Source organism: Myotis yumanensis, unplaced genomic scaffold (assembly GCF_028538775.1).
Source record: "Myotis yumanensis isolate MYYU_CA2020_CCGP unplaced genomic scaffold, mMyoYum1.0.hap1 SCAF_19, whole genome shotgun sequence".
Lineage (NCBI taxonomy): Eukaryota > Metazoa > Chordata > Mammalia > Chiroptera > Vespertilionidae > Myotis > Myotis yumanensis.
This window is the reverse complement of record NW_027223770.1, coordinates 21,051,530-21,078,622: the sequence shown is the minus strand read 5'-3', so window position 1 is coordinate 21,078,622 and position 27,093 is coordinate 21,051,530. Positions and strand designations below refer to the sequence as shown.

General features: G+C 56.0%; 1 protein-coding gene across 1 annotated transcript; it reads right to left on the bottom strand.

The window, feature by feature from the left end:
- Window positions 1-1,298: 1,298 nt before the first annotated feature.
- GLB1L2 (galactosidase beta 1 like 2) lies at window positions 1,299-26,605 on the bottom strand. Its single transcript, XM_070400056.1, has 19 exons — window positions 26,488-26,605; window positions 20,194-20,391; window positions 19,290-19,358; window positions 18,610-18,705; window positions 16,218-16,326; window positions 13,690-13,782; window positions 11,987-12,068; window positions 11,268-11,338; window positions 9,299-9,383; window positions 7,165-7,302; window positions 6,560-6,640; window positions 5,778-5,884; window positions 5,139-5,279; window positions 4,868-4,939; window positions 4,555-4,633; window positions 3,803-3,890; window positions 3,399-3,510; window positions 2,881-2,997; window positions 1,299-2,600 (listed from the first exon to the last, which is right to left on the bottom strand). Exons 1-19 carry the CDS (start codon window positions 26,571-26,573, stop codon window positions 2,514-2,516), a joined length of 1,911 nt encoding a protein of 636 aa, XP_070256157.1. The 5' UTR covers window positions 26,574-26,605; the 3' UTR covers window positions 1,299-2,513.
- Between the last annotated feature and the right edge of the window lie 488 nt (window positions 26,606-27,093).

Here is a 27,093-nt window from a genome sequence, read left to right as displayed (position 1 = left end):
CTGCGCCAACTAGCGGTGGGGTATCTGAAGCTAGCTCGTGACCCGAATTTTAGCTCACAACTCAAAGCAAAACATCGGCCGAGAGACGGCTCGTATCTCGAAAAACTCGTTATAGTCGGGACACTCGTAAGTCAAGGCCCCACTGTAGCTGCATGTGGGTTTATTTATCACTGTAGTCCTGGAGGACTGCAGCTTCCTTCTTTGCTGGGGACGAGTTTGTGATCCATCAGAATGTGGTCCAGGACTACCGTTTGCTTCCCAAACTTCCCACCACAGAGGCGTGACGCTGGGGGCTGGGCGTCCCCAACAGAGATGGTGGAGGGCGGAGCCCGGGGCAGCTGCACCCTCGGGTCTGTTTTCATTAACTGTCTTTCATCTGTTTTTAAAATTAAAAGTCAGATACGGTTTTTAACATCCCTAATCCTCCTCGGCCCGGCTTGATTGCGTTCCCCTGGATTGCTTGAACCCTCCACCGAATGAGTATCTGCCAGGTGCCTACAACGAGCTGCATTATTCCAGGAGCCGGCACCAGTCTTCACGGAGGTCCCCTCCACACGAGGGGACGCGGGTGGACAGCAGACAGATCGATAGCATTTCAGATGCGATCTGGTCTGAGGACAAGCATGAGGCTGAGTGGGGGGCACAGAGGGTCGCTGTGGGGGGAGACCTGAGCCCCACACAGGGTGGTCAGGAAGGCCCCCCGGACAAGGTGACATCTGAGCAGAAGAGCAGCATGCAGACGTGCCACTGCCTGGCCAGAGCCTTGCAGAACAGAGACCTCTGTCCCGGGTGGGAGAGAGCTTAGCAAGTTTCAAAACCAGCAACAAAGCTAACGTGACTGAAACCGACTGGGAAGGTGGGAGGGGTCGGTGGTGGGAGATGGGACGGGCAGGACGTGTTGGTTGGTCCTGGGGACCAGGGTGATGTTTTTGGCTTCTACTGTGAGTGAAGAGGGAAGCCACTGGAGGGTTTGGAGCAGAGGACAGACATGGCCTAATGGCCTTTTAGAAAAATCACTCCATGTCAAGCAGAGAAGTGAGGGCGGGCTGGGCAAGGCGGCTCGGCAACGAGCCAGGTCCAGGAGCTAGTGAGCTGGAGGAAAGTGCAAGCGGTGGGGTGGAGGGTAGTTCGGTTCTGGAGGTGTTCACGAGGGACAGCCAATCAGGAGGTGGCGGTGAGGAGTGAGTGCGGATGCTGCGTGCCGGCTGGGTTGCGTGCACCTGCGCCCGGCTGCACGCTGCCTTTGCCTCGGCTGACAGCAGCACAGACGGGGTCAGAGAACCACCACCACCGAGGGTTCAACTCTACCGCTTTATTGCAACTCATGACAGCGCGCCCGGCCCCAGAACAAGTGCCTGCATTGCGGACAGACAGACAACTGCGAGGGAGCCTGCCTCTCCTCCCTGCAGCTTCGTCACAGGAGGTGAGGGGGGGGACTGAGCCTGCAGCAAGGTCTGCGCGAGGCCTGGTACCCAACGTTCCGGAGAGGGGACCCTCATCCCACCCCCGCCCCGGCCACGCCCTGGAGCTGGGCCCTCTGCCCTTTCCCCCTGTGCCTCTGAGAGGGGTGGGTTCCTGCTGGGACCCACAGTCCCCTCCTGTCACTGAGTGAAACGGGACCTGCTCCCCGATTCAGGAGAACAGGGGCTGACATGTCCGTTTCTCTTCAGCCCGGCTTGCCATCCTGTCGGATGCGCTTACAGTGGGAAGGAAGAAAGGAAACGTGTGTTTCTCAAACGGGGTTCCTTCCAGGACCCCAGGGAAGGCACGGGGAGGGCTGTGAAGAAACAACCGCCACCCTGGCTGGTTTTGCCCCGTGGATAGAGCGTCAGCCTGCAGACTGAAGGGTCCCCGGTTCGATTCTGGTCAAGGGCACATGCCCGGGATGCAGGCTCGATCCCCAGTAGGGGGCGTGCAGGAGGCAGCCCATCAATGATTCTCTTTCATCATTGATGTTTCTCTCTCTCTCCCTCCCTCTGAAATCAATAAAAATATTTTTTAAGAAAAAAGAAACAATAATCGACTCAGGAGAGACACCTCTTCACTATCCTCTACCGATGGGGCCAAGGCCTCTATTTCAGAAACAGAAAGGGGCCCCGAGGGATGGGCCCGGCCAGGCCGAAGAGAACGTCGGCAGGGCACAGCTGGGTGCAGCAGCCACGCCCAGCAGTCAGGCCTTCCCCAGGCCCAGGTGTCACCACAGGGAGACCCGACCAGACACTCTCACCCCAGACATCCATCCCTCTGCCCTCTCCCGGGAGAGAGGGAGTAGGACAGTGCCACCCACAGAGCCGTCTAGAACCCCCTCAGATGAGAAGGGCGTCCCCCCCGACCAGCCCCCCCACTTCTTCAGCAGGTTCAGGGTCTTGAACCACAGCAGTGGGCAGAGGTACGGCCCTCGGCTCCCGGAGGAAACGCTCCCAATGGGCTCCCCCCGCATGGGCTTGGGGGGCAGCCCATCAGGCCTCCAGGCAGCCGTGAGGACGGGCGCCCCCCGCTTCCTGCCACACGGCTCAGTGAATGTACTGGTTCCTGCCCAGGTGGGGTGTCTCGGTGAACTGTATCACAGGGCCTGCCGCCCTCTCCTCGAAAACAATGACCTGGGGAGAGAAGCGCTGGGGTGGCAGCAGCCGGGGGTGTCTTGGAGCCGGAGAGGGAGCCTGAGGGAAGGGGCTGGGAACTGGGAGGAAGGAACAGGGGCCCGCAACTCCCCAGAGCCAAGGAGGAGCCGAGAGGGAGCTGGCCAGAACTCTCCCTCTCCGGCCCTAACCGACTATGGCAAGGGCCTCCCTCCCTCCCTCCCTGGGGAGCACGGTGATACCAGGAGGCAGGAGTGGGAAAGGGCCTGGGAAGAAAGGAAGGGGCTGCAAGTGCTCCCACCTGGTTGATGCCTTGGTCCAACCAGGCCCCTGGGAGGTAGAGTGTCTCCTGGGGTCCGATGTTCCAGTAGCGCCCCAGGTTTTGGCCGTTGATGAAGACAACCCCCTTCTCCCAGCCCTTTGAGCAGAGTGAGTGTGAGTCAGCAGCAGAGCCGGCACAGGGAACCCCCAAGAAGGCAGACACGCTCTGGGTTCCTCTCTCAGCTTCCAAACGGCCAATGTGACAGCCAGGAGATGACCAGGCGGGGTGCCCCGTCTCTCCGTCCCAATAGCCCTGACTTCCCACCCTGGACGGAGGAACCTGGGCCCTGAGAAGTCCCACAGGGCGGCCCCTCTGCTGGGAGCCCACTCGCTCCCTCCCCGGGGAGGCCAGGCCCTTGCAGAGGGGGCAGCCCAAAGCCGGACGGTCCAGGCGCAGGTGAGAGAGGGCGAGGCCTTGTGGGGAGCAGCCCCTCCTCCAGGCTCGGGCTCAGAGCAGCTGAGGACGGACCAGAACCTGGGCCGGGGGCAGCTACGAACCTCCAGCTTCATGAAGGTGTCCAAGGGGGAAAGGGCCACAGGCAAGGCGCCCAGGAAGAAAGCGGGGAACACAGGTATTTCGGGGACCAGGTTCCACGTGCTGGAGCTGAATCTATGGACAGAACAGAAGACAAGGAAGGGAGGAGGGTACCTTCTCAGATCCGGGCCCCACCCCGCATCCCATTGCAAAGGCGCCGGTCCACGGGGCCCAGGAATGGCAGCGGGTGGTGCCGTGGAAACGCCCTCGTCTCCAGGGCGGGCACTGCCGGACCTGGGCACATGGCAGGGCCCTGGTCTGCTCACAGCTGAGCGAGAGGATGGGTGAGGCCGGAGCAGCTCCCGGGCCACCAGCTCTCTCTGCACGTCCCCTGGGAGCCCACACTCCGCCCTAGGCTGGGACCTACCTCTGAAAGAAGCTCTTTTTCATGTCCAGGCTGTAGATTCTGAAGTTTTTCAGGGGAGAATTATTCAGGTAGATATTTCCAATCAAGCCTGTGGGACGGAGGCAGGGAGGGTGAGACACACCTGGCCTGGCCTCTGCCAGCCTCACCCAGGGGCAGTGTCTGGGAAGTTCAAGGTTTCTCCTGAAGTGCATGCCCCCAACGGGACAGCAAACCTCCCCCATAAAGCGCTGAGGGGCTGAGAATGAGTAACCCCATGTCTGCCAGGCCCCGGGGCGTGCGTGAGAGAACAGGCCGAGGGCAATGACAGAGCTGAGAGGATCCAGCTCAGTGCTCACTGTGTATTCACCACAGGCACGTGGACGGCACACACAGGGAAGGCTAACAGGGAAGAGGTCAGGACCCAGGGGGCCTTTCAGAACCACCTCCACCTCACTGCAGTGGCCCCCCTGGCTCCCCTCCAATGGCTCCCCATGACCCCCTCCCTCCAATGGCTCCCCATGACCCCCCTCCCTCCAATGGCTCCCCATTGCCCCCCTCCCTTCAATGGCTCCCCACAACCCCCCTCCCTCCACTGGCTCCCCATGACCACCCCCCCCTCCACTGGGCCTCCATGACCCCCTCCCTCCAATGGCTCCCCATGACCCCCCTCCCTGCAGCCAGCCTGGAGGCCTGCTGAGGAGCTGGGGTGGAGAAAGGACAGCTAGTCACGCTGAGTGTCAGCAGCTCTTCGCCCAGCGTGCGCCGTGACCCACCTTTGCGCTGCTCATCGATGTTATGCCCGTAGTTGACGCGCCCGCAGTTCTCCACCAGGATCCTGAGCACGGTGTAGCCCTGCCAGAACACGGATGATGACTATCTCCTCCCCTGCAGCACTCCAGCCCCTCCCTGAGCGGCCAGGGTGGGAGGGGCAGCGCCCCTGCGGTCAGAAAGCGAGGCTCTGCCCGCTCCCCACGCACAGCTCTGGTGAAGGAGCTCCTGGTCCCCAGGTCCTCCTCTCTGATTCCCGCCAAACCTGCTGAGGAAGAGGCTGGCGCGACCCACGGCCCAGCTCCCCAGGAAACAGACCTGGATTAAGGGGATGACGATGTCCTTCCTGTCATAGTCCAAGAAGCCAATGAACACTGTGTTCACAAACACCTGCCGGATAAACGGACAGACGGCATCGCGGGCTGACGGGAGGGAGGAGTGAGCGGAACCTCTGCCAAGCGGAGAGAGAGGCCGCACTGCGAGGGCCACATCTACACACTGGTACCCGCGGGGCACGTGAGCGCGAAGGGGGGGGATGCTGTCAGCTCGGTCCCTGCCAGGGCACAGAAGTAAGAGGAGACGCTCCTACCTGTCCCCGGTCACGCACGAGACCCCTGAGGACGCCAGGGGAGCCGATGGTTGTCTCGTACAGGGTGTACCCGAAGGACTGGCCATTCCCATTGTTCACTGGCAGGTTCTCCATGTTGACAGGCTTTTCAGAGATGGTTGGCTGCATAGAGAACAGACAGGAGGCGCAGGGCTAGCCGGGGTCGGGGGAAAGGCAGCGACCTCCTCTGGATGCACTGGGGAAGGGCAGGGTAGCAGACAGCCCCCACCTGGGGGCCAGTGCCCTGGGGGCAGCGGCGGGCAGGGGCCTTTAACAACGGTTTCTATTTTGATTTCTCATGGCTCTCCAGAGTCGCAGGGAAGGGGGATGTGAAAGAGGAAGAAGATGTGGAAAAAAAGAAAAAGAAGAAAGCCCTGCTATGCGGGGCCTTGTACTTTTCAATCCACCATCATTTCAGATCACACCACCCTCTCTCTGCATCAGCTACGGGAGGTGCACCCTCCTCTCTCCCGCGGAGCCTGCAGAAACGGAACCCCTCGCGTTGGCCAGCGTCCCTTCAAGTTCCTTTCGTGCTTTCCCACTTGCTACTCCGGTTTTCTCTTCCTCCCCGACAGCTGCAGGGAGGGCTCCCTGGCCCGGCCCCCCTGCGGCAGCGCTCACCGGCTCCATGTACTGGAGGGCATCCCACAGCGACAGGTACAGGGCCGGCCTCAGGGACTCGTACGCCGTCTTGGGAAGAAGCTCGGGTGGGGGAGGCAGAGGGCTGCCTGCAACACAGACCACAGGGCCCCCCCCAAAAGGACCAAACAGTCACTACCTCCTCCAGCGGCCCCCCTTCTCCCCCCCTGCAACCCCCCCCCCGCCCAGCCCCGCATTCCTATCCATGGCCCCATGTGCTCCTTAGTCTGAGCACCACCCTGGACAGGCCAACCCGCTGACACGCCGAGACCCACGGGGAAGGGAATGGCGAGGGAGGGGTGTGTGGGGGGGGGGGGCACACAGGGGGCTTTCTCAAGCTCTCAGAAGTCAGACCTGCAAACACAGCCACAAGCAAACAGCCTCCCAAGACTGCCTGTCCCTGCCTTGAGGCGCTCTCGCACACAGACCGCCTGGGGGGAGGCGGGGCAGGGAAGAAGGAACCCTGTAGGCCAGTGATGGTGAACCTTCTGAGCTCGGCGTATCAGCATTTTGAAAAACCCTAACTTAACTCTGGTGCCGTGTCACATAGAGAAATTTTTTTGATATTTGCAACCACAGTAAAACAAAGACTTATATATTTATTTTATATATTTCAACGCCATTTAACAAAGAAAAATCAACCCAAAACATGAGTTCACGTGTCACCTCTGACACGCGTGTCATAGGTTCGCCATCACTGCTGTAGGGGCTCTTCGACCAGAGCAAGGGCCCAAGCTGGTGCTTGGCTGCTGTTCGCCAGGTACCTGAGATGGAGCCAAAGAATTCTCGGAGCTTGACGTACTTGGCTGTGTAGTCGCCGGCCTCGGTCAGCACCGCGTCATAGTCTGCAAGACAACGGGGCCGTCACTGCTCACTCGGCAGGAAGAGAGAAGGGAGACGCCGGGGTCGGGCAGCATGGCCCTCGTCCCAGCAAGTGGGAGGCAGAACACTTCGGTGCGAGCTGTCAGCCGAAGACTCTAAATGCGACTAACTACTGCAAAATGCCGCCCACACTGCCCCTGGCCACGGCACACAGCCCGACAGGTCCCGGCGGCTTTCCTGCCTTCTGGAGGGCAGGGGGTCACAGCACCTCCAGGGCCGGAGCGGGACCTCCCCGCCCGGGGAAGGGGGGCCTCTCTCACTTCCTCCCGCCGACTCCCCAATGCTCTCGGCCACCAGTGGGCTCCGGCCTCCCACTGCTCTGCAGGTTGAGAAGTGACCGTCTACGCCAAACCTCCCCCACCCCCTCCTGGGCACTCGAGCCAAACGCATTCAAGATGCCAGGGCTGTCCCTGAAGGACTCTCAGTAAAAACCCGGACACACCGATGATGGGGGTTCCGGGAAGGGTCGGCCCTGGGGGAGACTTGCCGTAGCTGGTGACGTCGGACTTATAGTCATGGAAATGCATGGCTCCGTTGATGAAGCCGAAGTTGGTGCCTCCGTGGAACATGTAGAGGTTGATGGAAGAGCCAGCGTCGATGATGGCCGACACGGTTTTTAAAACCTCTACAGGGAGCGGGGAGGGGATGCGCAGTGAGCCCGAGTCTGAGACAAGCCAGATGTCCCCCAGGCATGCTGGCCTCTCCCCGTCCCTCCCCCAATTCAACCCCCTGGCTGTCCTTCCGCTTCCCCAACGCCCCCATCACCGGAGGAGGAAGAGGAGTCAACGGGATCTCAGCTCCAGAGCTTGGGCCTTGCAGTTGTTTTTAAAATCACAGACAAGCCCTAACCGGTTTGGCTCAGTGGATAGAGCATCAGCCTGCGGACTGAAGGGTCCCAGGTTCGATTCCGGTCAAGGGCGTGTACCTTGGTTGTGGGCACATCCCCAGTAGGGGGTGTGCAGGAAGCAGCTGATTGATGTTTCTCTCTCATCGATGTTTCTAACTCTCTATCCCTCTCCCTTCCTCTCTGTAAAAAAAAATCAATAAAAATATATTTTAAAAAAATAAAATCACAGACAAGCCTTCATTGACTATGGCCCAGGGCAGCTTCCGCCTGCCCCCAACATGCTTCGCCCCCTCACTGAGACACAAGCAGGGGCGTTCATAGGTAGGGATATGGTGCTGACTTCCTCCCCAATCCTCCCCTTATTAGAGAATGGACCAATGACATGAAGACAGTATCAAAGGAGAAATATAAATGGTTAATAAATAGATACACACACACACACACACACACACACACACACACACCAGCATTGGTTAAAGAAATGCAAAATACAATGTACCTATCAGATTGGCAAACATTAAAATTATTTTCATACTCAGTGTTGATGAATCTGTGGGAAACTGGTATTCTCCTTGAATAATGGAGAGTTAAGAATTGCTGCAATCCTGGGCAGCAGTTTAGTAAATAGATTTATCAAAATTGCATTCGTGTAGTCAGGGTATTGCTAAGAACTTGTCATTGGGAAAAACAGGCCAAGTGTGCAAAACTGGATGTTCCAGCATGCTCAGTGCCATGGTGTTCGATTCACAGGATGCACTGGAAACCACCTCAGTGCACGTCTACAAGAGACTGGGCACGTAGCTGATTGAGACGCAACACAGTGGGCTTCTTGGAAACAGCGATGGAATTTATACCGAACAGGACAGAAAGCTGCCCATTTGTGTCACTCGCCGGCACCAGCAGGCGACACGTCCTGTCTGAAACAGACGTGATGGCATCTGTCCGCACCTCTGTCTGTACGTGCACACAGGTTGCAGACAGAGGCAGAGCGACAGCTGCCTAGACCAGTGATGGCGAACCTATGACACACGTGTCAGAGGTGACACGCGAACTCATTTTTGGGGTTGATTTTTCTTTGTTAAATGGCATTTAAATATATAAAATAAATATCAAAAATATAAGTCTTTGTTTTACTATGGTTGCAAAGATCAAAAAATTTCTATATGTGACACGGCACCAGAGTTAAGTTAGGGTTTTTCAAAATGCTGACACGCCGAGCTCAAAAGGTTCGCCATCACTGGTCTAGACAGTGCGCATCACAGTACTGTCTGGGCTCTAGGATTTTTATTTCTTCTTTAGACGTTTTCTATATTTGCTGGATGTTTGCCACAGGCATGTGTTCCTCATCTAATTACCAAAACATAATAAAGCCACTTAGAAATCCTACTGTTGCCCAGCCGGTGTGGCTCAGTGGTTGAGCGTTGACCTGTGGACCAGGTCATCACCGGTTTGATTCCCGGTCAGGGCACATGCCCAGGTTGTGGGCTCCATCCCCAGTAGAGGGCGTGCAGGGGGCAGCTGATCAATGATTCTCTCTCATCATTGATGTTTCTCTCTCTTTCTCTCCCCCCTCCCTTCCTCTCTAAAATCAATAAAAATGTGTTTTTTAATAAATAAAATTAAATTAAAATCCTACTGTTCACTTCAGATGTCAAGACACATGATTCTGGAGTATCAAGAGCCAACTCTGACATGCAAATAACTGCAGGCTCAGTGCGGGGGACGTCAGAACTTATTCCCAACCCCGTTAGACGTAGGGATTGCAAGCACTTACCGGAAGCATCCAGGATGTTGTGGGGGCCCCCCCAGGAGTCAAACCACCCCGTCCAGTACTCCATCACCATCTTGGGCTGAACCCCCTGGCACCACAAAATGAGAAGTTAGCTGGTCAAGAGAGGGGAACGGAGGAAAGCCCCTCGAAGGGCGAGGCCACGCCCTCAGTCCTGCCAGCTACCCCCCTGGCCCCCAAGGCCCCCGAACGCAGAGCACGGAGGCGGCCAGAGGCACCTGCCCCAGCTCAGCCTCCAGGCGTGGCCTCCACCTTGCAGGTGGAGAGCGAACGTGCTCCCAGAGGTGACACAGTAGACTCCGCTGCACACGGTGCTGGTGAGAAAACCTGGGATCTGTTCCAAGTTAAGGCTTCATCCTAGAACCCAGCCTCTGGTCCGGGAGTCCCCTCCTGCACCGATTGACCCTCAAGCCTTGCCTAGCCTCTCCGGGAAGGGAGAATGGTGTCAGGGTAACCGCTCTGTGGCTGCAGAGCCCCCCGCGACTGCTCCCTTTCAGCTGGAAGAGTCCAAGGGCAGAGCGTGGGCCCTCTTCAAGGCCCAGGGACATTTCAATAAAGTTTACGAAATCGGAGCCGAGGGGCAGGACGCGCTAGCACAGCTACTCTCAGTGCAGCCCTGCAACCACGAGGCCTACCTCGTCGCTTGGGGAGGATAGTCAGCGAGTCTCAGACAGGACTTCAGAGCCTGCCTCTGGCACAGGGTGGTCCCAGGGATGCCGACATCGGTCCCAGGGCCCTGCTCCAGCCTGCACGTTTGCAGAAGCACCAGAGCAGCCTGGGGAGGGGGGGGAGGGGGTTGCAGGGAGGAGGACGGATACACTGGTATTTCAGGTTCCACACCGAGCCTTCCTCATTCATCACTTACCTCCGCTGTCAGTGACAGCAATATGTTTAGAGGCAGCTGAATACACAATCTGATCCCAGGTGACGGGCAGACTTACAGGCCACTCAGGAGAAGGTGCCAACCATGCCAGGGGAAAGGCCAAAGCAGTGCCATCATTTTTTGCAAGACTAAGGAAGTGGCTGGGTTTTCCTTAGTGTTGGCTGTCTACCTCCCCGAAGGGGAGATACTGTATGACATTTAAGTCCAGGAAAGGAGAAGTCATTCTAAGTTCCGCACGTCACTGGTCTCCGGGCCAGGAGGGGACTCTGACTTGAGGGTGCGGGGGCCAAGCTGGGGGGCTCGCCAATAGCCCAGGTCACTGCCCTGCACAGTGTGGTTCCCGCTGGAGCCGTGCACCCACTCGGGCTGTGCTGCACACCCCAGCCTGCCCCTTACTGCTGGGTGCTCGCTCTGTCCTACAAAGCTGTCTCCTTTACTGGAAAATGGTAACAGTGGTGGCCAGCTCCCAGGGGTCCTGGGAAGATTAACTGACACGATGCACAGAAAGCCCTTAGCATACGGCTGAATCCACACAACTCCCGTCAAGAGGCCTCAGTGAGCACACCCAGCCCAGAGCTTAGAACAGGGGTCCTCAAACTTTTTAAACAGGGGGTCAGTTCACTGTTCCTCAGACCGTTGGAGGGTCGGACTATAGTTTAAAAAAAACAACTATGAACAAATTCCTATGCACACTGCACATATCTTATTTTGAAGTAAAAAAACTAAACGGGAACAAATACAATATTTGTATTTGCATGTGGCCCGCAGGCCATAGTTTGAGGACCCCTGGCTTAGAACATGACTCCAGGCCCAACTGCAACACCTCAGGGCACACGGCTCCCCTGGCCGGGGCGTGGCAGCCCGGTGCATAGGGTCAGGGTTTGCAGCGTGGAAGGCGGGCTGTGAACTGAAAAGCTGGCAGCGCCAGAGTCCCCCTCCCCAAGAGGCATCAAGACACGGCTGCAGGGCGAAGATCGGGGGATGGAATTCCTGACCAAGAGGCTGCACTGAACTCGCTTCAGAGCCCCACACGCACGCGGAGCGGCAGCCAGCTCCCCGGGCCAGGCTCACCTGGACACTTAGGAGGAAGATGGTCAATAACTGCAGGTCGTGTTGCGACTGTAGGTTGATGGTGGCCAGCACTGGGGATGGAAAGGAGAGAAGGGAAGGTTAAGTGTTGTCTCGAAGCCAGGAGGACTTGCCGAACTGCCCCAGACCTCTCTCAATTCACCAGCGAAACAAGCGAACTAATCTTGACATCGTTTCCCACCCCGGATCAGCGTCTGGTTCCTCTGATGCCAGATGGTCTTGTTCACCTGGACCGTCAGCTCTCAGCACAGACCTCACCACGCTTCTGGTCAATGTCACTTTCCCAACCGGAGTGCATTTCTGCTCATCGCCCTCTTGAAGGAGCCTGGAGTCGGATCTTGACTTTGCACCTCAAGCACCAGGATAGGCTGATGGCCGAAATACAGATTCCCCGTGTATTTCTCAGACGAGGGCTGATTTTCTATTCTACCCAATCATGTGTTATAGTTTTTAAATTGAAGGTGGTATTTCCTAAAATTTTTAATGGATGTTTAGAGAGAGAGAGGAAGGGAGAGGGACAGAGAGCTAGAAACATCAATGAGAGAGAAACATCATCGAACGACAGAGCTGGCGACAGCAAGTCCGCCTCGGACACGGACGCCCCAGCGCTTCCGGGCCCAGTGCCACGCAGAAGGGAGAAGGACCGGCGGCTGCCCGGGCAGTGTGCACAGCCAGGCCGGGCGCACCCCGCCTCCACGCACCTCCGTCTATGACCCCGTTGCTCAGGCCGTCCTTGTTGTCTGAAGTCAAGAGCAGCTCCACAATCCCTCGATCCTCCAAGGCCTAGGGGAGGGAAATGAGGGCATCACCGTCCACCCCTCCTCAGAGCTCCTGCCGGCCACGCCGCTGGGAAGGAGGCGGCAGGAAGGGGAGGAGGAGGAGCTTCCAATAAAGCATGTTATTTCCCTGCAGAAAACAGACACACCCGCTCTGTCCGTGCGCGCGATGGCGGGCAGAGCTCCTTCGGCTGGAGGTCCAGTGCGGCAGGGGCAGGGCTGCCCGGCTTAGGCACCCTCGGCCGCTCCCGGTCCCGCAAGGTTGCCAGAATGGCTACTGTGCGCCCCTAGACAGGACTATGCAAGACAATGCAGGGACCAGAGTGGGCCAGGACCTCAGGGACAGCCCACGCCTCCCCATCACCCTCACCAGAGCAAGCAGCCCACCCCTCCCCCATCCCCAGCAGGGTGGGCTCCGGCACCAGCCGTGCCCCTGGCACGTGCCCTTGGCGTGCTGCACATGCCCAGTAGAACAGTCAGTGCTCCCTGAAGGTTGTAAATCAAATGGTGAAAATAAGCGGAAGGGGCACACGTCGTGCTGAGAGACAGTAACCGTTTCCCCAGCAGAACAACGGCTGACACGGTGGAGCCTGGGCGATCCCCAGGCCTCACTGGGCGCGTTAGGTACATGCTGTGCTCCGTGCACAGCAGCCTCTGGGCTGTGCAGACGCAGAGCCTCGGAGAAGCGGGGTAAAGTGTCGGATAAAGACAAGACTGCTTATTTCAACCCAATTCTTTTGGAAGCAGAGGAGGCAGAGGGATACCCGGTGGCTGAGTGACGCTCAGGTCGGATCCCAGACGCTGGTGAGGAAAGAGCAGAGGGGCCCTAATTCTTGGGACCACAGAAGCTGCGGGCGCTAAATCCATTAGGCCAGGCGAGGTTTTGATCTGAGCCTGAAAACCCACCTCACAACTCCAACCCGTCGCTCACTGAGAGTAAAGTTTGCGCACGTGCCACCACTTGCATACAGCATCCTGGGCCTGGGAGGCGGAACACGTGGACGGTAACTGTCTTTTAAAGCTGTTCCCTTCACATGTTCCCTTCCCGGGCACGGCGTGGCTGACTGTCCCATCAGGATGGACGACTGCCGCTTCCGGCATAGCCATCTGCCCAGCGCAGCTCAGGGCCCGTCAGTCCACACAAGTCCTTCACTCTCGGCCCTGCAGCACCATGAGGCACTGCCGTCCCCAATTAAACTTGATCGATAAAGGGCAAATGTGCGACAACCCTACTGAGACAAAAGTATGGCAAAAGAAAGCCCTAGCTGGTTTGGCTCAGTGGACCGAGCATCGGCCTGCAGACTGAAGGGTCCCGGGTTCGATTCCGGTCAAGGGCACATGCCCGGGTTGTGGGCTCGATCCCCAGTTGGGGGCGTGCAGGAGGCAGCCGATCAATGATTCTCTCTCATCATTGATGTTTCTATCTCTCTATCTCTCTCCCTGCCTCTCTGAAATCAATAAAAATATATATATTTTAAAAAGCATGGAGAAAAAAGTGTGCCAGTGAAGAACTGGTACAGAGAGAGGCGGTGTTACTATGAGAAAAGCATCAGACCCCCTGTGACACCACAGCCTGTCAGACGTTCGAGAGGAAGGAGTGTGAGGAAATGAATCTCGAGGACACTTACTTTCTTGACGTACGGCAGGTAGGCGGGGTCTTTGTTGTAGGAACCGTACTCATTCTCCACCTGCACAGCGATGATGGGGCCCCCGTGCTTGTACTGGGGAGAGAGAAACAGCCCGAAGCCCATTGTGTAGCGGGAACCGGATGGTCTCATTTCACTCCACGTCTCACCAGGTACTAGCGTAGCGTCCCATTGGGAAGCGAAAGTCTCCAAGGTCTGGCGTATGACTGAGAGGGATGGCAGCAAGACACAGAGTGGAGAGCCCCAGGCCTGTGATCCCCCACGGGAACATCACATAAACCACTGCATCCTGGCCGAAGCAACTATAGGACAGCGGTTCTCAACCTGTGGGCCGCGACCCCTTTGGGGGTCGAACGACCCTTTCACAGGAGTCGCCTAAGACCATCAGAAAACACATATATAATTACATATTGTTTTTGTGATTCATCACTATGCTTTAATTATGTTCAATTTGTAACAATGAAAATACATCCTGCATATCAGATATTTACATGATGATTCATAACAGTAGCAAAATTACAGTTATGAAGTAGCAACGAAAATAATTTTATGGTTGGGGGTCACCACAACATGAGGAACTGTATTAAAGGGTCGCCGCATTAGGAAGGTTGAGAACCACTGGTATAGGAGCTCTGGCAGCCAATCTAATGTTTAAACAGATACATCAACGCCCAATCAAGAAAAATACATTCTGCCCTCGCTGGTGTGGCTCAGTGGACAGAGCGTCAGCCTGCGGACTGAAGGGTTGTCCCAGGTTCGATTCTGGTCTAGGGCACATGTCTGGGTTGCGGGCTCGATCCCCAGTAGGGGGCGTGCAGGAGGTAGCCGATCCATGATTCTCTCTCAACGTTAATGTTTCCATCTCTCTCGCCCTCCCCTTCCTCTCTGAAATCAATAAGAAATATTTAAGAAAAAGACATTCAAAAGGGTATGAAATTGCATGTTTTGCTTGCCCTTGCCCCACCCTTCTGTGGTGCAGCATGCACAGTCAGGGAAAAAAAATCCTAATTCTGCATTCCTTCCCTCAAGGTGGAAGAAACACAATGGAACTGGTTTGCAGTGCTCTGGGCTGTCCGTGGCCTGTCCATCGGACTAGTGTCTGTCTCCTCTGACTCGGAGCTGAAACAGGGTATGTTGGCAACGTCTGGACCTCAGGTGTGTGCGCCTTTCTTTACAAACTATTTCTAGAGATTTCTGTTCCTTTGAGTGAGACGTGTTTCCATGTTTCTTGTTCGTCTGGTGTGGGTTTTTTCCTGAAAATTGGGTTTTTAAAAAGCTGTCACTTCTCCCAGTCTTTGCAGATTTGGAGGGAATGTCTTCACTTATTTAATGGGCTCCTAAGCCTTGAGATCAGCCAGGATGAAGGCTTAAGACCTTCTCAGATATTTCTGGGGCATCTGTCCTGTCTAAACTCTGTGTGTGTGTGTGTGTGTGTGTGTGTGTGTGTGTGTTTCTCCTGCTGCTTTCACATGTCTTACTTCCCCAGAGTCCCACCCAGCGGCTTCTTGCGGCCTTAAGTGTTCTGTCGGATCCCTCTGCCTCCACACGCTTGCCCCTAGGCTTCCAGGTCTGTAGTCCCCCTGACGTTTTCACATGCTTTACCTACTAGTCTTTAGAGAAACACACACACACACACACTGGACATACTAGACAAAAATGTTTAAACTGTGATAAATACGTACTGCTGATGGGAATGCAGATTGGTGTGGAAAGCAATATGGAGTTACCTCAAAAAATTAATGAATGGAGCTGCCTTAGGATCCAGCGATTCCACTTCAGGGAATTTATGCCAAGAAACCTGAAGCACTAACTCAAAAGAATAGATGCAGCCCCTATATTCACTGCAGGCGTCAGTCACCATAGCCAAGATGTGGAAGCTGCCGCAGCGTCCATCAGTACATGAGTGGATGAAACAGCTACAGTCATTCACACAATGGAATATTACTCGGCCGGGGAAAAAGCAAGAACATTTTACCCTTTTCAGCACCGTGGACAGACTTGGAGAGCATTATGCTACATGAGAAATTTCTCTTAGAAATAAGCCAGTCAGAGAAAGACAAGTACCCTACGATTTCACTCCTATGTAAGGATCTAAATGAACAAACTAAACTGCCAAGCGAAATGGAGACAGACTCATAGACAGAGAGCAGCTGACTATGAGCTCTGGTGGGAGGGTGAGGGGTTGTGGGGGTGGAGGGACTGAGCAAAAAAGATTTTAAAAAGAGAAAGACCTCCTGGACCAGGACATGTGGTGATTGGAGCGGGGAGGGGATGGGGAGAGGTGGAGGAGGGTATAGGCTGGTGGAATAAAATACAATAAAATAAAGTAAAATAAAATAAAATAAAAATAAATAAAATAAAATAATAAAATAATCAGCCAATGAGTACATCGATTACAGGTCTCAGGCAGTGGGAAGGCATGAGCTCCTGTGTTGGAAGGAACTGGGAGCCCCTGGTCTGAGAGCTGCCCAAGGGCTGTTTACTTCCCGTAGGAAGGCAGGTGCTTTTACCTGGAGCGGCACCACCCTGGACATCAGGTGGTCAAAATAAAGGTCCACTGCTTCGGTGAAGCCCTTGTACGTCGTTCTCAGCATCATGCCAGAGTCTCGGAGCAACCAGCTTGAATAGAAAAAGAGGGTGGGGGGTGGGCATTAGTTCCACTGCTTGTGGGTCGCCCTGGGCAGGGTGATGGTGGCGTGAAAGGAAAGCCGTGTCCAAGTGCTCAGGATTGAGACCCAAGATGCTCCCACCCCACACCCTCCACCCGTCGGAGAGGAGAACATGCGGTCCAGCCCAGCCCCGAGCTCAGCCCTGCTCCCCAACAGGGGACACCAGCCTGGTGGCAACTTATGTCCAGCTTCGTGGCTCTAGGTCTGGCTGCCAGTCAGAGTGAGAAAAGCTTTTCCTTGGCTGCAAGGCCCGGTCTTCAAGCATTTACTCTGCAATCTCTTTATAGAGGGTGAAGCCAAAGGCATTAGGCTGGGACTGCAGAATAGAGGCAGCCCCCAGCGTCTCCCAGAAAAGCAGGCGGGAAGCAGGCTGTGCTGTGCAAGGCTAGGCTGCCTCCCGCTGCTCGGCCACTGCTCTGGCCTGGCTGCGGTTCCCGCTGACCCCGCTCATCTGCATCATCGGCATCAGCTATTCAGAGCTCAGTTCGGGGGAGAAGCAGGGAAGCAAGAAGATTCATTCTTCCTACAACCTGCCTGCAGGGGGGGTGGGGGGGGGGCCCCCTTCCCTAAGGAACACAGAACGTTGTTCCAGAGCTGAAGTCAAAGTACTTTCCATCTCATCTGAAATTCGGAGAAAACTCTTCTATTTTCTTACAAAAGGCCCTGATTTAAAAGTCCTGAATCGGGTCAGAAAGTACAGTGGGGACTTGACTTACAAGTTTAATCCGTTCCGTGACTGAGCTTGTAACTCAAATTACTCATAGGTCAAATCAAAAGTGAACGAGTGAGACACGTGATGCTGGGCTGATGTTGTGGCGTTCACGGTGACATTCGCTGCGCCAACTAGCGGTGGGGGTATCTGAAGCTGGCTCGTGACCCGAATTTTAGCTCGCAAATCAAAGCAAAAAATCGGCCGAGAGACGGCTCGTATCTTGAAAACCTCGTTAGTCGGAACACTCGTAAGTCAAGGCCCCACTGTATCCCTTTATTCGAGGTCACGGTGGATGAGGGAGAGCGTTCTCCGCGGGACTGACGGCTCCCCGCCATCTCCAGGAGACATCCCCACGGGCACTCCGTTTCCCAGAGCGCGCCGCCTGCCGGGGCTGTCCGTGGGTCACCGCCTCTGCCACCCGGGCCTGGGTGGCCAGGCGCTGCACAGGAGGGCCGAGTGCTGGAGTCCTCGCTGCTTCTGAGCCGAGACTTAAACCCTGTCCTCCTGTGCCCGCTCTGGCTCAGCCAGAGGCTTCTCGGGGACAGATTTCTAATCCCCAGGGGTGGGGGAGGCCACTCTGGCTGGGGTCACAGCCTGGCTGAGGGCACTCTTGCCGAGATGAATGGCACAAGGACACAGAGGTGGTCCTGGGTAGTGAAGGAGATGGAGACAGAGCCTGCCTGTGCCCCTGGGGCCGGGCTGGGTAGCGCTGGAAACCAGAGGAAAAACAAAACAAAACAAGGCGGAGGCGGGCGGCTGCGGTCTGGGGAGAAGCCAGTCCCGCAGGAGACAGCCAGGCAAACAGGCTGGGCCTCCCCCAGGGGCAGCGCGGGGTGGGGGAGGAGCAGACCTGACCATCCGGAACCCGGTGAGGAGGGGAATGACGGCCCCTCTTAAAAAAATGTATCTCTTTTTTGAGAATTAAAGGCAATAATGAGGAGGAGGAGGCATGAACTTGGTGGCAGGTGAATCAGTTGTAGAAACTGGATCACACAGCCCTCCACTGGCCCCGGTGGGGACTGCACATCCTAAGAGAACTCCTGAGGGCGGAAATGCAAAGATGATAGGGCACACGAAAGCAATCATTTGTTTCTCTGACACTTTAACAAACAAATGCCCGTCACATCCCCAAGACACAGGCAGGCGGGTTTGATTCTCCCTATTTTGCAGACAGGAAGGTGAGGTCCAGGGCGGACAAATGGCCCAACTGAGGCCGACTCACAGCGGAGCCCTGGCGGAGCGCACGCCTCGGGGAGCGCACACCTGGGGGTGGCCGGCCCTGGGCCGTGCTCGCCACATGGAAACCACATAGGATTAGACACAGACTGACGGTGAGGGTGACATCGTTTACTAGTAAAATGACCCCCTCGGGGTGCTACTTGTTCTGAAAAAGAACTTCAGTACAAAACAGAAAAATATACATACTTTAAACGCAAAATTAAACCTCTATTTGTGATTCGCATTTTACATTAGCACACAGACAACTCAGGCTGTGGCCAGAGGCCTCACAGCCCCACTCACCTGGGCAGGCCGCCGAGGTCGATCTCGCTGCAGATGTAGGGGCCTGGACGCAGGATCACCCACAGCCCGACCTCCGCGGCCATCCGGACAAAGGCCCTGGGAAGGTCAAAGGCGGCCACTCTGAGGACATCTGAGCCGGGGGGTGGGGACGAGCCAGCACACGCCACAGGCGGCAGAGCTGCCCGGATCCTCTGCTGGCCTGCCTCCTCTCAACCAGAGACAGGCAGAGTGAAGGGAAGGCCGAGCCCCCACCCCTGCAGCTGGCTTCTCACCAGCTCCCAGCCCAGGACCATCTGCACAGCCCACCGGGTCATGGGGGGGGGGGGGGGCGGTGTCAGACAGGGAACGGGGTCCTCACATGAACCTGACCCCGACCACCTTGCTGCCTCCAGGGGCAGCCCCCTCCCAGCAGGGGGGAGGGACCCCACTGCAGAGCAGGGCTGACAGGGGACCAGGCTCCTCTGGGCTGCAGTGAGGAGAGTGGGCTCAGGGGAGGCCTGGGCACCTGGGAGCAGCAGGTCCCAGCTGGAGAGCACCTGGCCCCGGTGCAGAGCTGGCGCAGGGCCCTGAGAACAGCTTCCAGCAGAGCTGAGAGGCCAGGATGGTCCCTCATCAACCCCCGCCAGCCCCTCCCTGCCCCCAGGCCCAGGCCAGGTCACAGGAGCAGCTACAGCACGTACTCCAGATCCAGGTTCCCGGAGAAGTCAAATGTGCCTCTCTGTGGCTCGTGGAGGTTCCAGGGGACGTAGCTGTAACAGGAAAGAGTACAGGCATGGATGGCCTCTTCATTTAGTCCACCTCACCCCCCAGGTTCCCTCTTTATCCCTAAAACCCCTGTGATGCCCTAGCTCAGTGGTCGGCAAACCGCGGCTCGAGAGCCACACGCGGCTCTTTGGCCCCTTGAGTGTGGCTCTCCCACAAAATACCACGTGCGGGCGCGCACGTACAGTGTTATTGAAACTTTGTGGCCCATGCTCAGAAGTCAGTATTTTGTGGAAGAGCCACACTCAAGGGGCCAAAGAGCCGCATGTGGCTCGTGAGCCGCGGTTTGCCGACCACTGCCCTAGCTGGTTTGGCTCAGTGTACAGAGCATCGACCTGCGGACTGAAGGGTCCCAGGTTCGATTCCGGTCAAGGGCACATGCCCAGGTTGCAGGCTCAACCCCCAGTAGGGGGCGTGCGGGAGGCAGCCAATCGATGATTCTCATCATTGATGTTTCTCTCTCTCTCTCCTTTCCTCTCTGAAATCAATAAAAATATACTTTTTAAAAAAACTCCCTGATGGTGCACTGTCTCAGTGGTGCCCTGTCTCAGTGACCTCAGGACTGGACCACGAACTAAGTGAAGAGACGGAAGGCCTTAGAGAACCCAGGGCCAACAAGATGTGAAGATGTGGGTGAAGCATAAGACAGGACCACAGGGCAGCGTGGGCTGCTCAGAGTAGGATCTGCCAGGGCTCACCCATCCTGGCACCCTGGAGCCCCCCCAGCTGGGCTCCCACAGAGAAGCCCGGACACAGACTCCAGGAACCCCTCGGAGGACGAGACATGGGGGAGGTTGGGGGGGGGGGGGGGGCAGCACTCACGTGGTGAGGGTGTTCAAGCCACAGGCTTTCATCTTCAGCAAGCGGTCCCTCCAGTATGCCCTGGGCACCCGGAAATAGTGCACGGAGCCCCCGAAGATCCAGAAAGTGGAGTCCTCCAGCATGAAGTTCTGGCCCTTGGTGTGCAGCCCGGACTGCCGGTGTCTCAGCCAGGGAGAGAGCAGGCGGGGCCAGTGCAGCCTGCGGGGAGGAGAAGCGGTCGGGAAGCCTGGAGGCGCCCAGCGGCAGTGGCAGGGGCACCGGCAGAGATGGGCTTCCTCTCGGCTTCCGCTGGCTCACCTGGCCCCGGCTGCAAGGCAAGAGCGAGCTGAGCTGCATTGAAAACCGAGGCAAACACAACCCTGGACATGGAGACAGTGCAGAGCAGCGGTCGCCAACCGGTGGTCCGCGGACCACTGGTGGTCAGTGAGGTCCGAAAGGTTGGCGACTGCTGGTGCAGAGGACACGCGGGCACACAGCTGTGGGAAGGGAGTGCTAGTGGGCTGAGAGGCTGTCTTCAGGGTTGGGACTTGGGGGGACTTGGGAGAACCAGAGAGCAGGCCTCCTAAGCCATCTGACTAAACATCAAAGCAGCCACTACTTCAAATAGTACCTCTGAGCCACCTCCTGGCCACAGCTGCCCGGCTCGAGGTGCAAATACCTGTGAAGAGGCATCTGTGTTAGAAACGGCATCTATTCACGAACCAAATTTCCAGGTCTCGGTTATCATCTAAAGGACAAGTGTCGTGCTGGCCAAGATCACCCGCCTGACAGACAGCCCCACCTAGGAGGCGACTGAGAAGTTCTAGTCCCTGAAAAGGCACCTCTTGACATCTCTGGGGTTCCATGCTCTAGTCTCCTAGGGGCTGCGAGAAAAGGCCGACAAGAGGAGCTGCGGCCAGAGTTTCCCGCGAGGAAGTTTAGGAAACGTGGAGACAGACAACAGCCGGGCGCGAATCTGGTGCAAAAGCAAATTTGCGTGGCTGCCTTTCCGGCACCCACTTCTCATGACAGTTCCTGGCACTTGAGGGCATCTTGCCCAGCAGGGCTCCTTTGCATAAAAAAGCGCCCTGAGCTGCTCTGGTCTTTCCATTCGTTCCGTAACACTGGCTAACGTGGTACCACCGCGACATGTGTCTGGCTTAAGGCCCGGCTTCCCCCATTCAATCAGCGCTGATACACACTGACTGGGGATTGTCGTCGAAGAAGGAACAGGTGTGTGGGAACCCCAACGGGGGGTTCCCCACAAACTGCCTGCGGCTGGTCCGTGCTGAGATCGGCACAGACACGGACTCTGTTAGAGCAACAAGAGGAATTGTATGTCTATTAAAGCGAATCCTAAGAAGCCAGGTATGCATACGTTTTCATTTCCCTTTTCTTGTAATTTTTTTTATTGCGTCTCCTAAAGTAACGGATTGGAATTTTAAGGAGAAAAGGGAAATGATTCTTCCCCACAGACAGTGAGAAACACTGCTCTAGGCCAGAAGCAATGGCCTGGTGTTTGTCCCTGGGTATTATCTGAATAGCTCATCCTTTTCATATATGACCTGCTCACAAAATCAACTTCGCAGGAAAAGCACATGTGCTCTTGAAAGGGGCAATCCCACTGTCTTGCTGGGTGTGGGGGTGCAGAAGCAGTGAGTATCACCCCCCATTAAAAATACCCCCCGCCCCCCACCGTCTATCCCAGGAGAAGTCCTACACGAGGGGGCCTCTTTTGCAATATGGCCTTTACTATCCAGAGCTATCGATCTAAGCCAGTGGTTCTCAACCTTCTGGCCCTTTAAATACAGTTCCTCATGTTGTGACCCAACCATAAAATTATTTTCGTTGCTATTTCATCACTGGAATGTTGCTACTGTTATGAATCGTCATGTAAATATCTGATATGCAGGATGGTCTTAGGCGACCCCTGTGAAAGGGTTGTTCGACTGCCAAAGGGGCCGCAACCCACAGGTTGAGAACCGCTGATCTAAGCCAAAGATACAGCTGAGTGGAGAGGAAGCAGCAGATAGCCCCACACCAAAGGAACTCTGCTGAGTAACTGGGGAGGGGGGGAGGGGGGCTGGACTCCAGAGCCCTTTTCAGATACTAAATGTTCTACAAAGACCTCTCTAAGCTCCAGCATCTCCCGAATCTTCATCAGAGAGCGCTCAAGACAGTATTACAGAATTCTGAGTCACTTCAAAGACGAGGTGTTTATCTCACTTGCTACTTTTCCTTGACCTCAGATGGAGAGAGCTCTTTGGCCAACTTTCTGATGCCCCTGCTGTCAAGGCTGTGGCTCTTTGCTCCAAAGCTCCTGGGTATCCCAAACCCTGTAACCACAAATAATACCCCAATAATGGCCATGCTCTGCTCCCTGGTCCCTTTCAGTCCCTGGTCCCTTTCAGACCCTGGCCAGCATGCACTGTGAGACTCCCGGAGCCAGGGTGGCTCAGACACCCACCCCACCTCCCTGACTGAGCTACGCCCAGCGAGACACGCTTCCCCACTTGTGTCAGAGAGGACTCCTGCAGAAAAGGACACTTGCCAGGTGCTGAAAAAAAAGTCACTCCTGTAAGATGAAAGGGACAGCATTCAAAGCGCTCAAACATGCCAGGGATGTGACTCAGGCCTCAAGCCCAGCAGAGTTCTACGAGCAAAGCTCATAAAATCACTGACCTCACAGAATCTCCGGAAGTGAGGCACAATTTGTCCACTGTACCCTGGGAAGACAGGACTAGCCCGTGATTTGGATCAAAGCAAGCGACCTGGTCCCATTGTTAAGTTATCCACCTTCACGGAGGAGAAGTCGGACGGGTTCTGCCGCTGAAATCCAGAGTGAGCGAGGCAGCTCAGGGAAGCCGAGTACTTGCCCTTGAGGGGCGCCATGAGGGCTGCTTCCTGGCGGCTCTCCTCTCTCCTGACCTTCACCACCACCTAACGTCTCAGGTATGAGAGATGCAGAATGAATTCCATTACTGCTCAGGGGTGCATTTATATTAAGGAAAAAATCCTGAGTAGGAACCATGCCTTGATACTATCAAGCAGGCATTCTTGTGGCATGCGAGGAGGAAAGGCTCAAAGACACGGGTCACATGACTACATGCATCACAGACCTCGAAGGAAAATGCCCAGTGGAGGAAGCCCAACCAAGTCAGAGCACAGACTGCAGGACAACATTTCTATAAAACACTAAAAAGTTCAACCTGACAGATGGTGGTGGCAAGCAACAGATCGGTGTGCTTGGGGAGAGGGAAGCAGCGGCATAGGAGACGCAGAGGGGCACACGGAAACCTCTGGGGTTGATGGGTATCTTCACCATCTTCATGACGGTGGTAATTTCATAGGTGGGTACATATGTCAAAACTTACCAAACTGTACATGTTAAACGTGCAGTTTATCTCATGGCAACTACACGACAATAAAGGTAATTTTTTTTTATTGATTTCAGAGAGGAAGGGAGAGGGAGGGAGAGACAGGAACATCAACCATGCGAGAGAATCATTGCTCAGCTGCCTCCTGCACGCCCCCTACTGGGAATCAAGCCCACAACCCGAGCATGTGCCCTTGACTGGAATCGAAACCGGACCCTTCATTCCACCGGACCGCTCTATCCACTGAGCCAAACCAGCTCCAGCAAGTTCATTTTTTTAAAGACCATCATTGTTCAAGCTAAGATCCTGAAGGTTGAAACCTTCCTCAAAAATCATCTTGGACCTTGTTCTTGGATAATGTGTAATCAAACAGCTCTGACCGAGCATGAACCCGCCCAAGGTGAAATTCATGGAGAAAGGAAAAGCTGCAGCCACGCAGCCCCTCCTCCACCCAAATCCCTGCCTTCTGGGGTACAGAAAAGGGGCGGATCCTGAGAGCTCAGCTCCCCAAAGCTCCCAGTGGAGTAGCCAGGTCCCAGGTGACCTATATACCACTGGCCACCACCACGTTCCCAAGGACAGCTGGGAGAGGCCACCCCCACAACACACACACACACTCACACTCAGTTTATGACCCAGTCAAAGCCAGAGTTAAAGCAGGAAGAGGGTGTGACAATGACTATGTTCTCCTCTGGCCTCCAGAGACAATCCTTGGTGGCCACAAAGGTAATATACAACCAGAAAGATGCCCGAAAGACACATGTTCTAAAGGACCCTGAGAGCTGGCCCTGGAGCTTCTCTGGCCTCCATCTTGTCTGCTGAGAAAGAAGAGATGGCCCTACCTGATCTGGCTCAGGCGATAGAGCGTCAGCCTGCGGAGTGAAGGTCCCGGGTTTGATTCCAGTCAAGGGCACATGCCTGGGTTGCAGGCTCGATCCCCAGTCGGGGACGTGCAGGAGGCAGCTGATCAATGATTCTCTCTTATCACTGATGTTTCTCTCTCTCCCCACTCTCTCTCCCTTCATCTCTGAAATCAATAAAAAAAATATTTTTAAATAAATGCAAATAATAAATAGAAAGAAGAGATGGCAGGAAAAGCAGTGACTGTCCTAAGCACTTCGAACTATTTCCACCAATTTAGGTCACAGCTATTCATTCTCCATTGCTCTTCCCTGGCAACTCCAGAAGCCTTCGACTGACTCCTCCTGCGGTCACCATACCCAGGTAGGAACACAGTTAATTTACCTGCGAGAAGCTGAGGCTTCTTCACAGCCACTCGGCTGTCTGACAGCTCATCTCCTGTCCCTCCAGACACCAACAAACACCCAGCCTCCTTCCCACACCTTTTCCTGTGGACTCAGGGTGTCCTTGCCTGGCCCATCTCAAGCCCCTGCGTGCTGGCCCTCAGAATGACCTGTCTGGGTCTGTGCATGGCCTGCTATATCCTTGACCTCCAACAACGAGCAAACTACTTGCTACTTAAACAAACACCCCTGGCCTTCCTCTCTGGGGTCTGGGCTCCTCGATGCCCTGCTGTACCATATGCCAGAGGCTCCTGCTGCCTCTGCTTTGAGTAATTCTTCTGGGGTCTGCATCGGGCTTGTATTGGGAGGGGGGCTGAGCATCCTACCAGAGCCAGGACCAGTCATCTCCAAGGAGGAAAGGGTTAGATATCATCACAAGATGGGAGGGGCGGGGGAGGGTCAGTCTTAAAAAACAACTGTGGAAACACTTAAGTTTTCTGGGCCGCAGCAGAATGAGGAGAGCACCATTTTCTCCTCCCATACGATAAAGGACATCCTCACCATTTCCCAAGCAAAGAAGACAGGTTACTCTTGAAAAGGTGTAAGTGGAAAGCATTTCTAACTGGGATGCTGTGGCGGCCAAAAACGTTCTGATATTTAACTCCATCCAAAACTTCCCTCTACCTCCCTGGGAGGTTCAGCGAAACCAGGAAGGGTGATGGGGAAGAAGGAAAGATCAAGCTGCCCCAGTTCTAATGGCTCAACCTCCGGCCTCTCCAACACTCAGTTCAGTGCCCAGGCATTTGTTACGGGCGGGCGGCCTGCTCTCCCAGCAAGACCTCAAGTTTTGAATATGGAAAGTGCCAGGCATCGACCTGAAAGATGTGGTCAGGGCTGCAGCATCCTATATATAGACTCAGATTGGAAAAACGCCGGGCAGGGGCACCCACACAGGCCTTGGATAAAGCACTCCATCACTAAACGCCATCACTGGCCACAGACATTGTGTAAGGGGAGCTGGCCGCTGGTGAGTCGTGGGAACGTGGAGAGAGAAGACAAACTAGTACCAATCCGGGAAAGGGGCAAATCAATCCAGGGCGGAGGAGCTGGGAGGGCTCCTGGGGCAGTGTTCTCGGACTGTGCTGAGCAGGCTAAGTCAGCCATGGCTGTGGCCACTGGCGCTCTGGCCTCTGCTGAACAGATAAGCCTCCCAGCAGAACTGGTGGGGAATGTGGGGAGCTGGGAAAACAGCAGAAGGGGGTTCCCCAAGGCGGGGCAGTGATGAGGGACGTAGGAGAGGGATCTGAAGGCTGGTCCTGCCGACCTTCCACAGGGCTGGGAGTTCCCACGAGAAAAGTAGAGCCCGCAACACGGACGCAGAGGAGTGGGGAGGCTCTAGGGCGCAGGCGCCTGGGGACTGGGAGGGCAGCGCCTAGTGGCCCCCAGAGGTCTGGGTCTCGAAGCAGAACCAGAGCTCTTGGCGGCGCACCGGGCCGCAGGGATATTGGGGAGCTGCAAAAAGTTAAAGGCCCGAGGGCTGTTCCCGGTGGGAACTCGGGATTCACGGGTCGAGGTAACGTGACCTGCAAGGTCTGCCTCCCTCTGGCCAAAGGGGAGGTTAGACGGGAGAGAGAACGCGAGGTGTGGAGGGTTGGGGTGCCTGCAGACCGGCGGCGCCGGGCGGATTCCCTCACCTGCGGAGCACCAGGAAACCCAAGACCACCAGCAGCAGGAGTCCAAGCGCGCGGCAGGGCCTCCGCGGGGCACTCCACGTGGTCATCGCGCGTTCGCGCCGCGCGCAGGGACCAGGTAGGTTCCCACTCCAGCCGGCACTCAACGCGCGCCCGGGCTCAGCGCGGGGGGCGGGGCCGCTCGCTGGTCGCCTGGGCAACCGCGCCGCCGCCCAAGGCCACGCCCCCCGCCCGCGCGCCGCGGCGCTTGGAGAAGCAGGGGGCGGGGCCTCCGCCGGCTTGCGGCGGCGGGATTCCCAGCTCCGCGAGGGGCCTCCCTGGCTCTGGCCCGCCTTCCCCGGTCTCAGAGAGGCGCTCCAAGTATCGGAAACTCTTTTATATGCACCTGATTTGCAAACACATGTAGAAATACTGAGCACGTGCTGTGCAGTCCTGTACATGGTTGAACCCCGGACCACCCCCCACCCCCGCGCAGGCATGCATGGAAGGCTCCTCCCGCAAAGCCCACACAATCTTTTAAAACCATTTCCATTGTGGAGAGAGAAGAATGTGCAGCAGTGACTTATCATGTGAAAAGCCAGGACATTGTAGAATTTCCTCGGGACATTT

What these genes read in the sequence shown, in the direction of transcription:
- GLB1L2 (XM_070400056.1), bottom strand. Translation starts at nt 26,573, where the DNA reads ATGACCACGTGGAGTGCCCCGCGGAGGCCCTGCCGCGCGCTTGGACTC. An exon ending in GGTTTCCTGGTGCTCCGCAG is followed by an intron (nt 20,392 to 26,487) that starts GTGAGGGAATCC and finishes TCCTCCCCGCAG; the next exon opens with GCTGCACTGGCCCCGCCTGC. An exon ending in TCGTCATCCCCTTAATCCAG is followed by an intron (nt 4,634 to 4,867) that starts GTCTGTTTCCTG and finishes GTGTTCTGGCAG; the next exon opens with GGCTACACCGTGCTCAGGAT.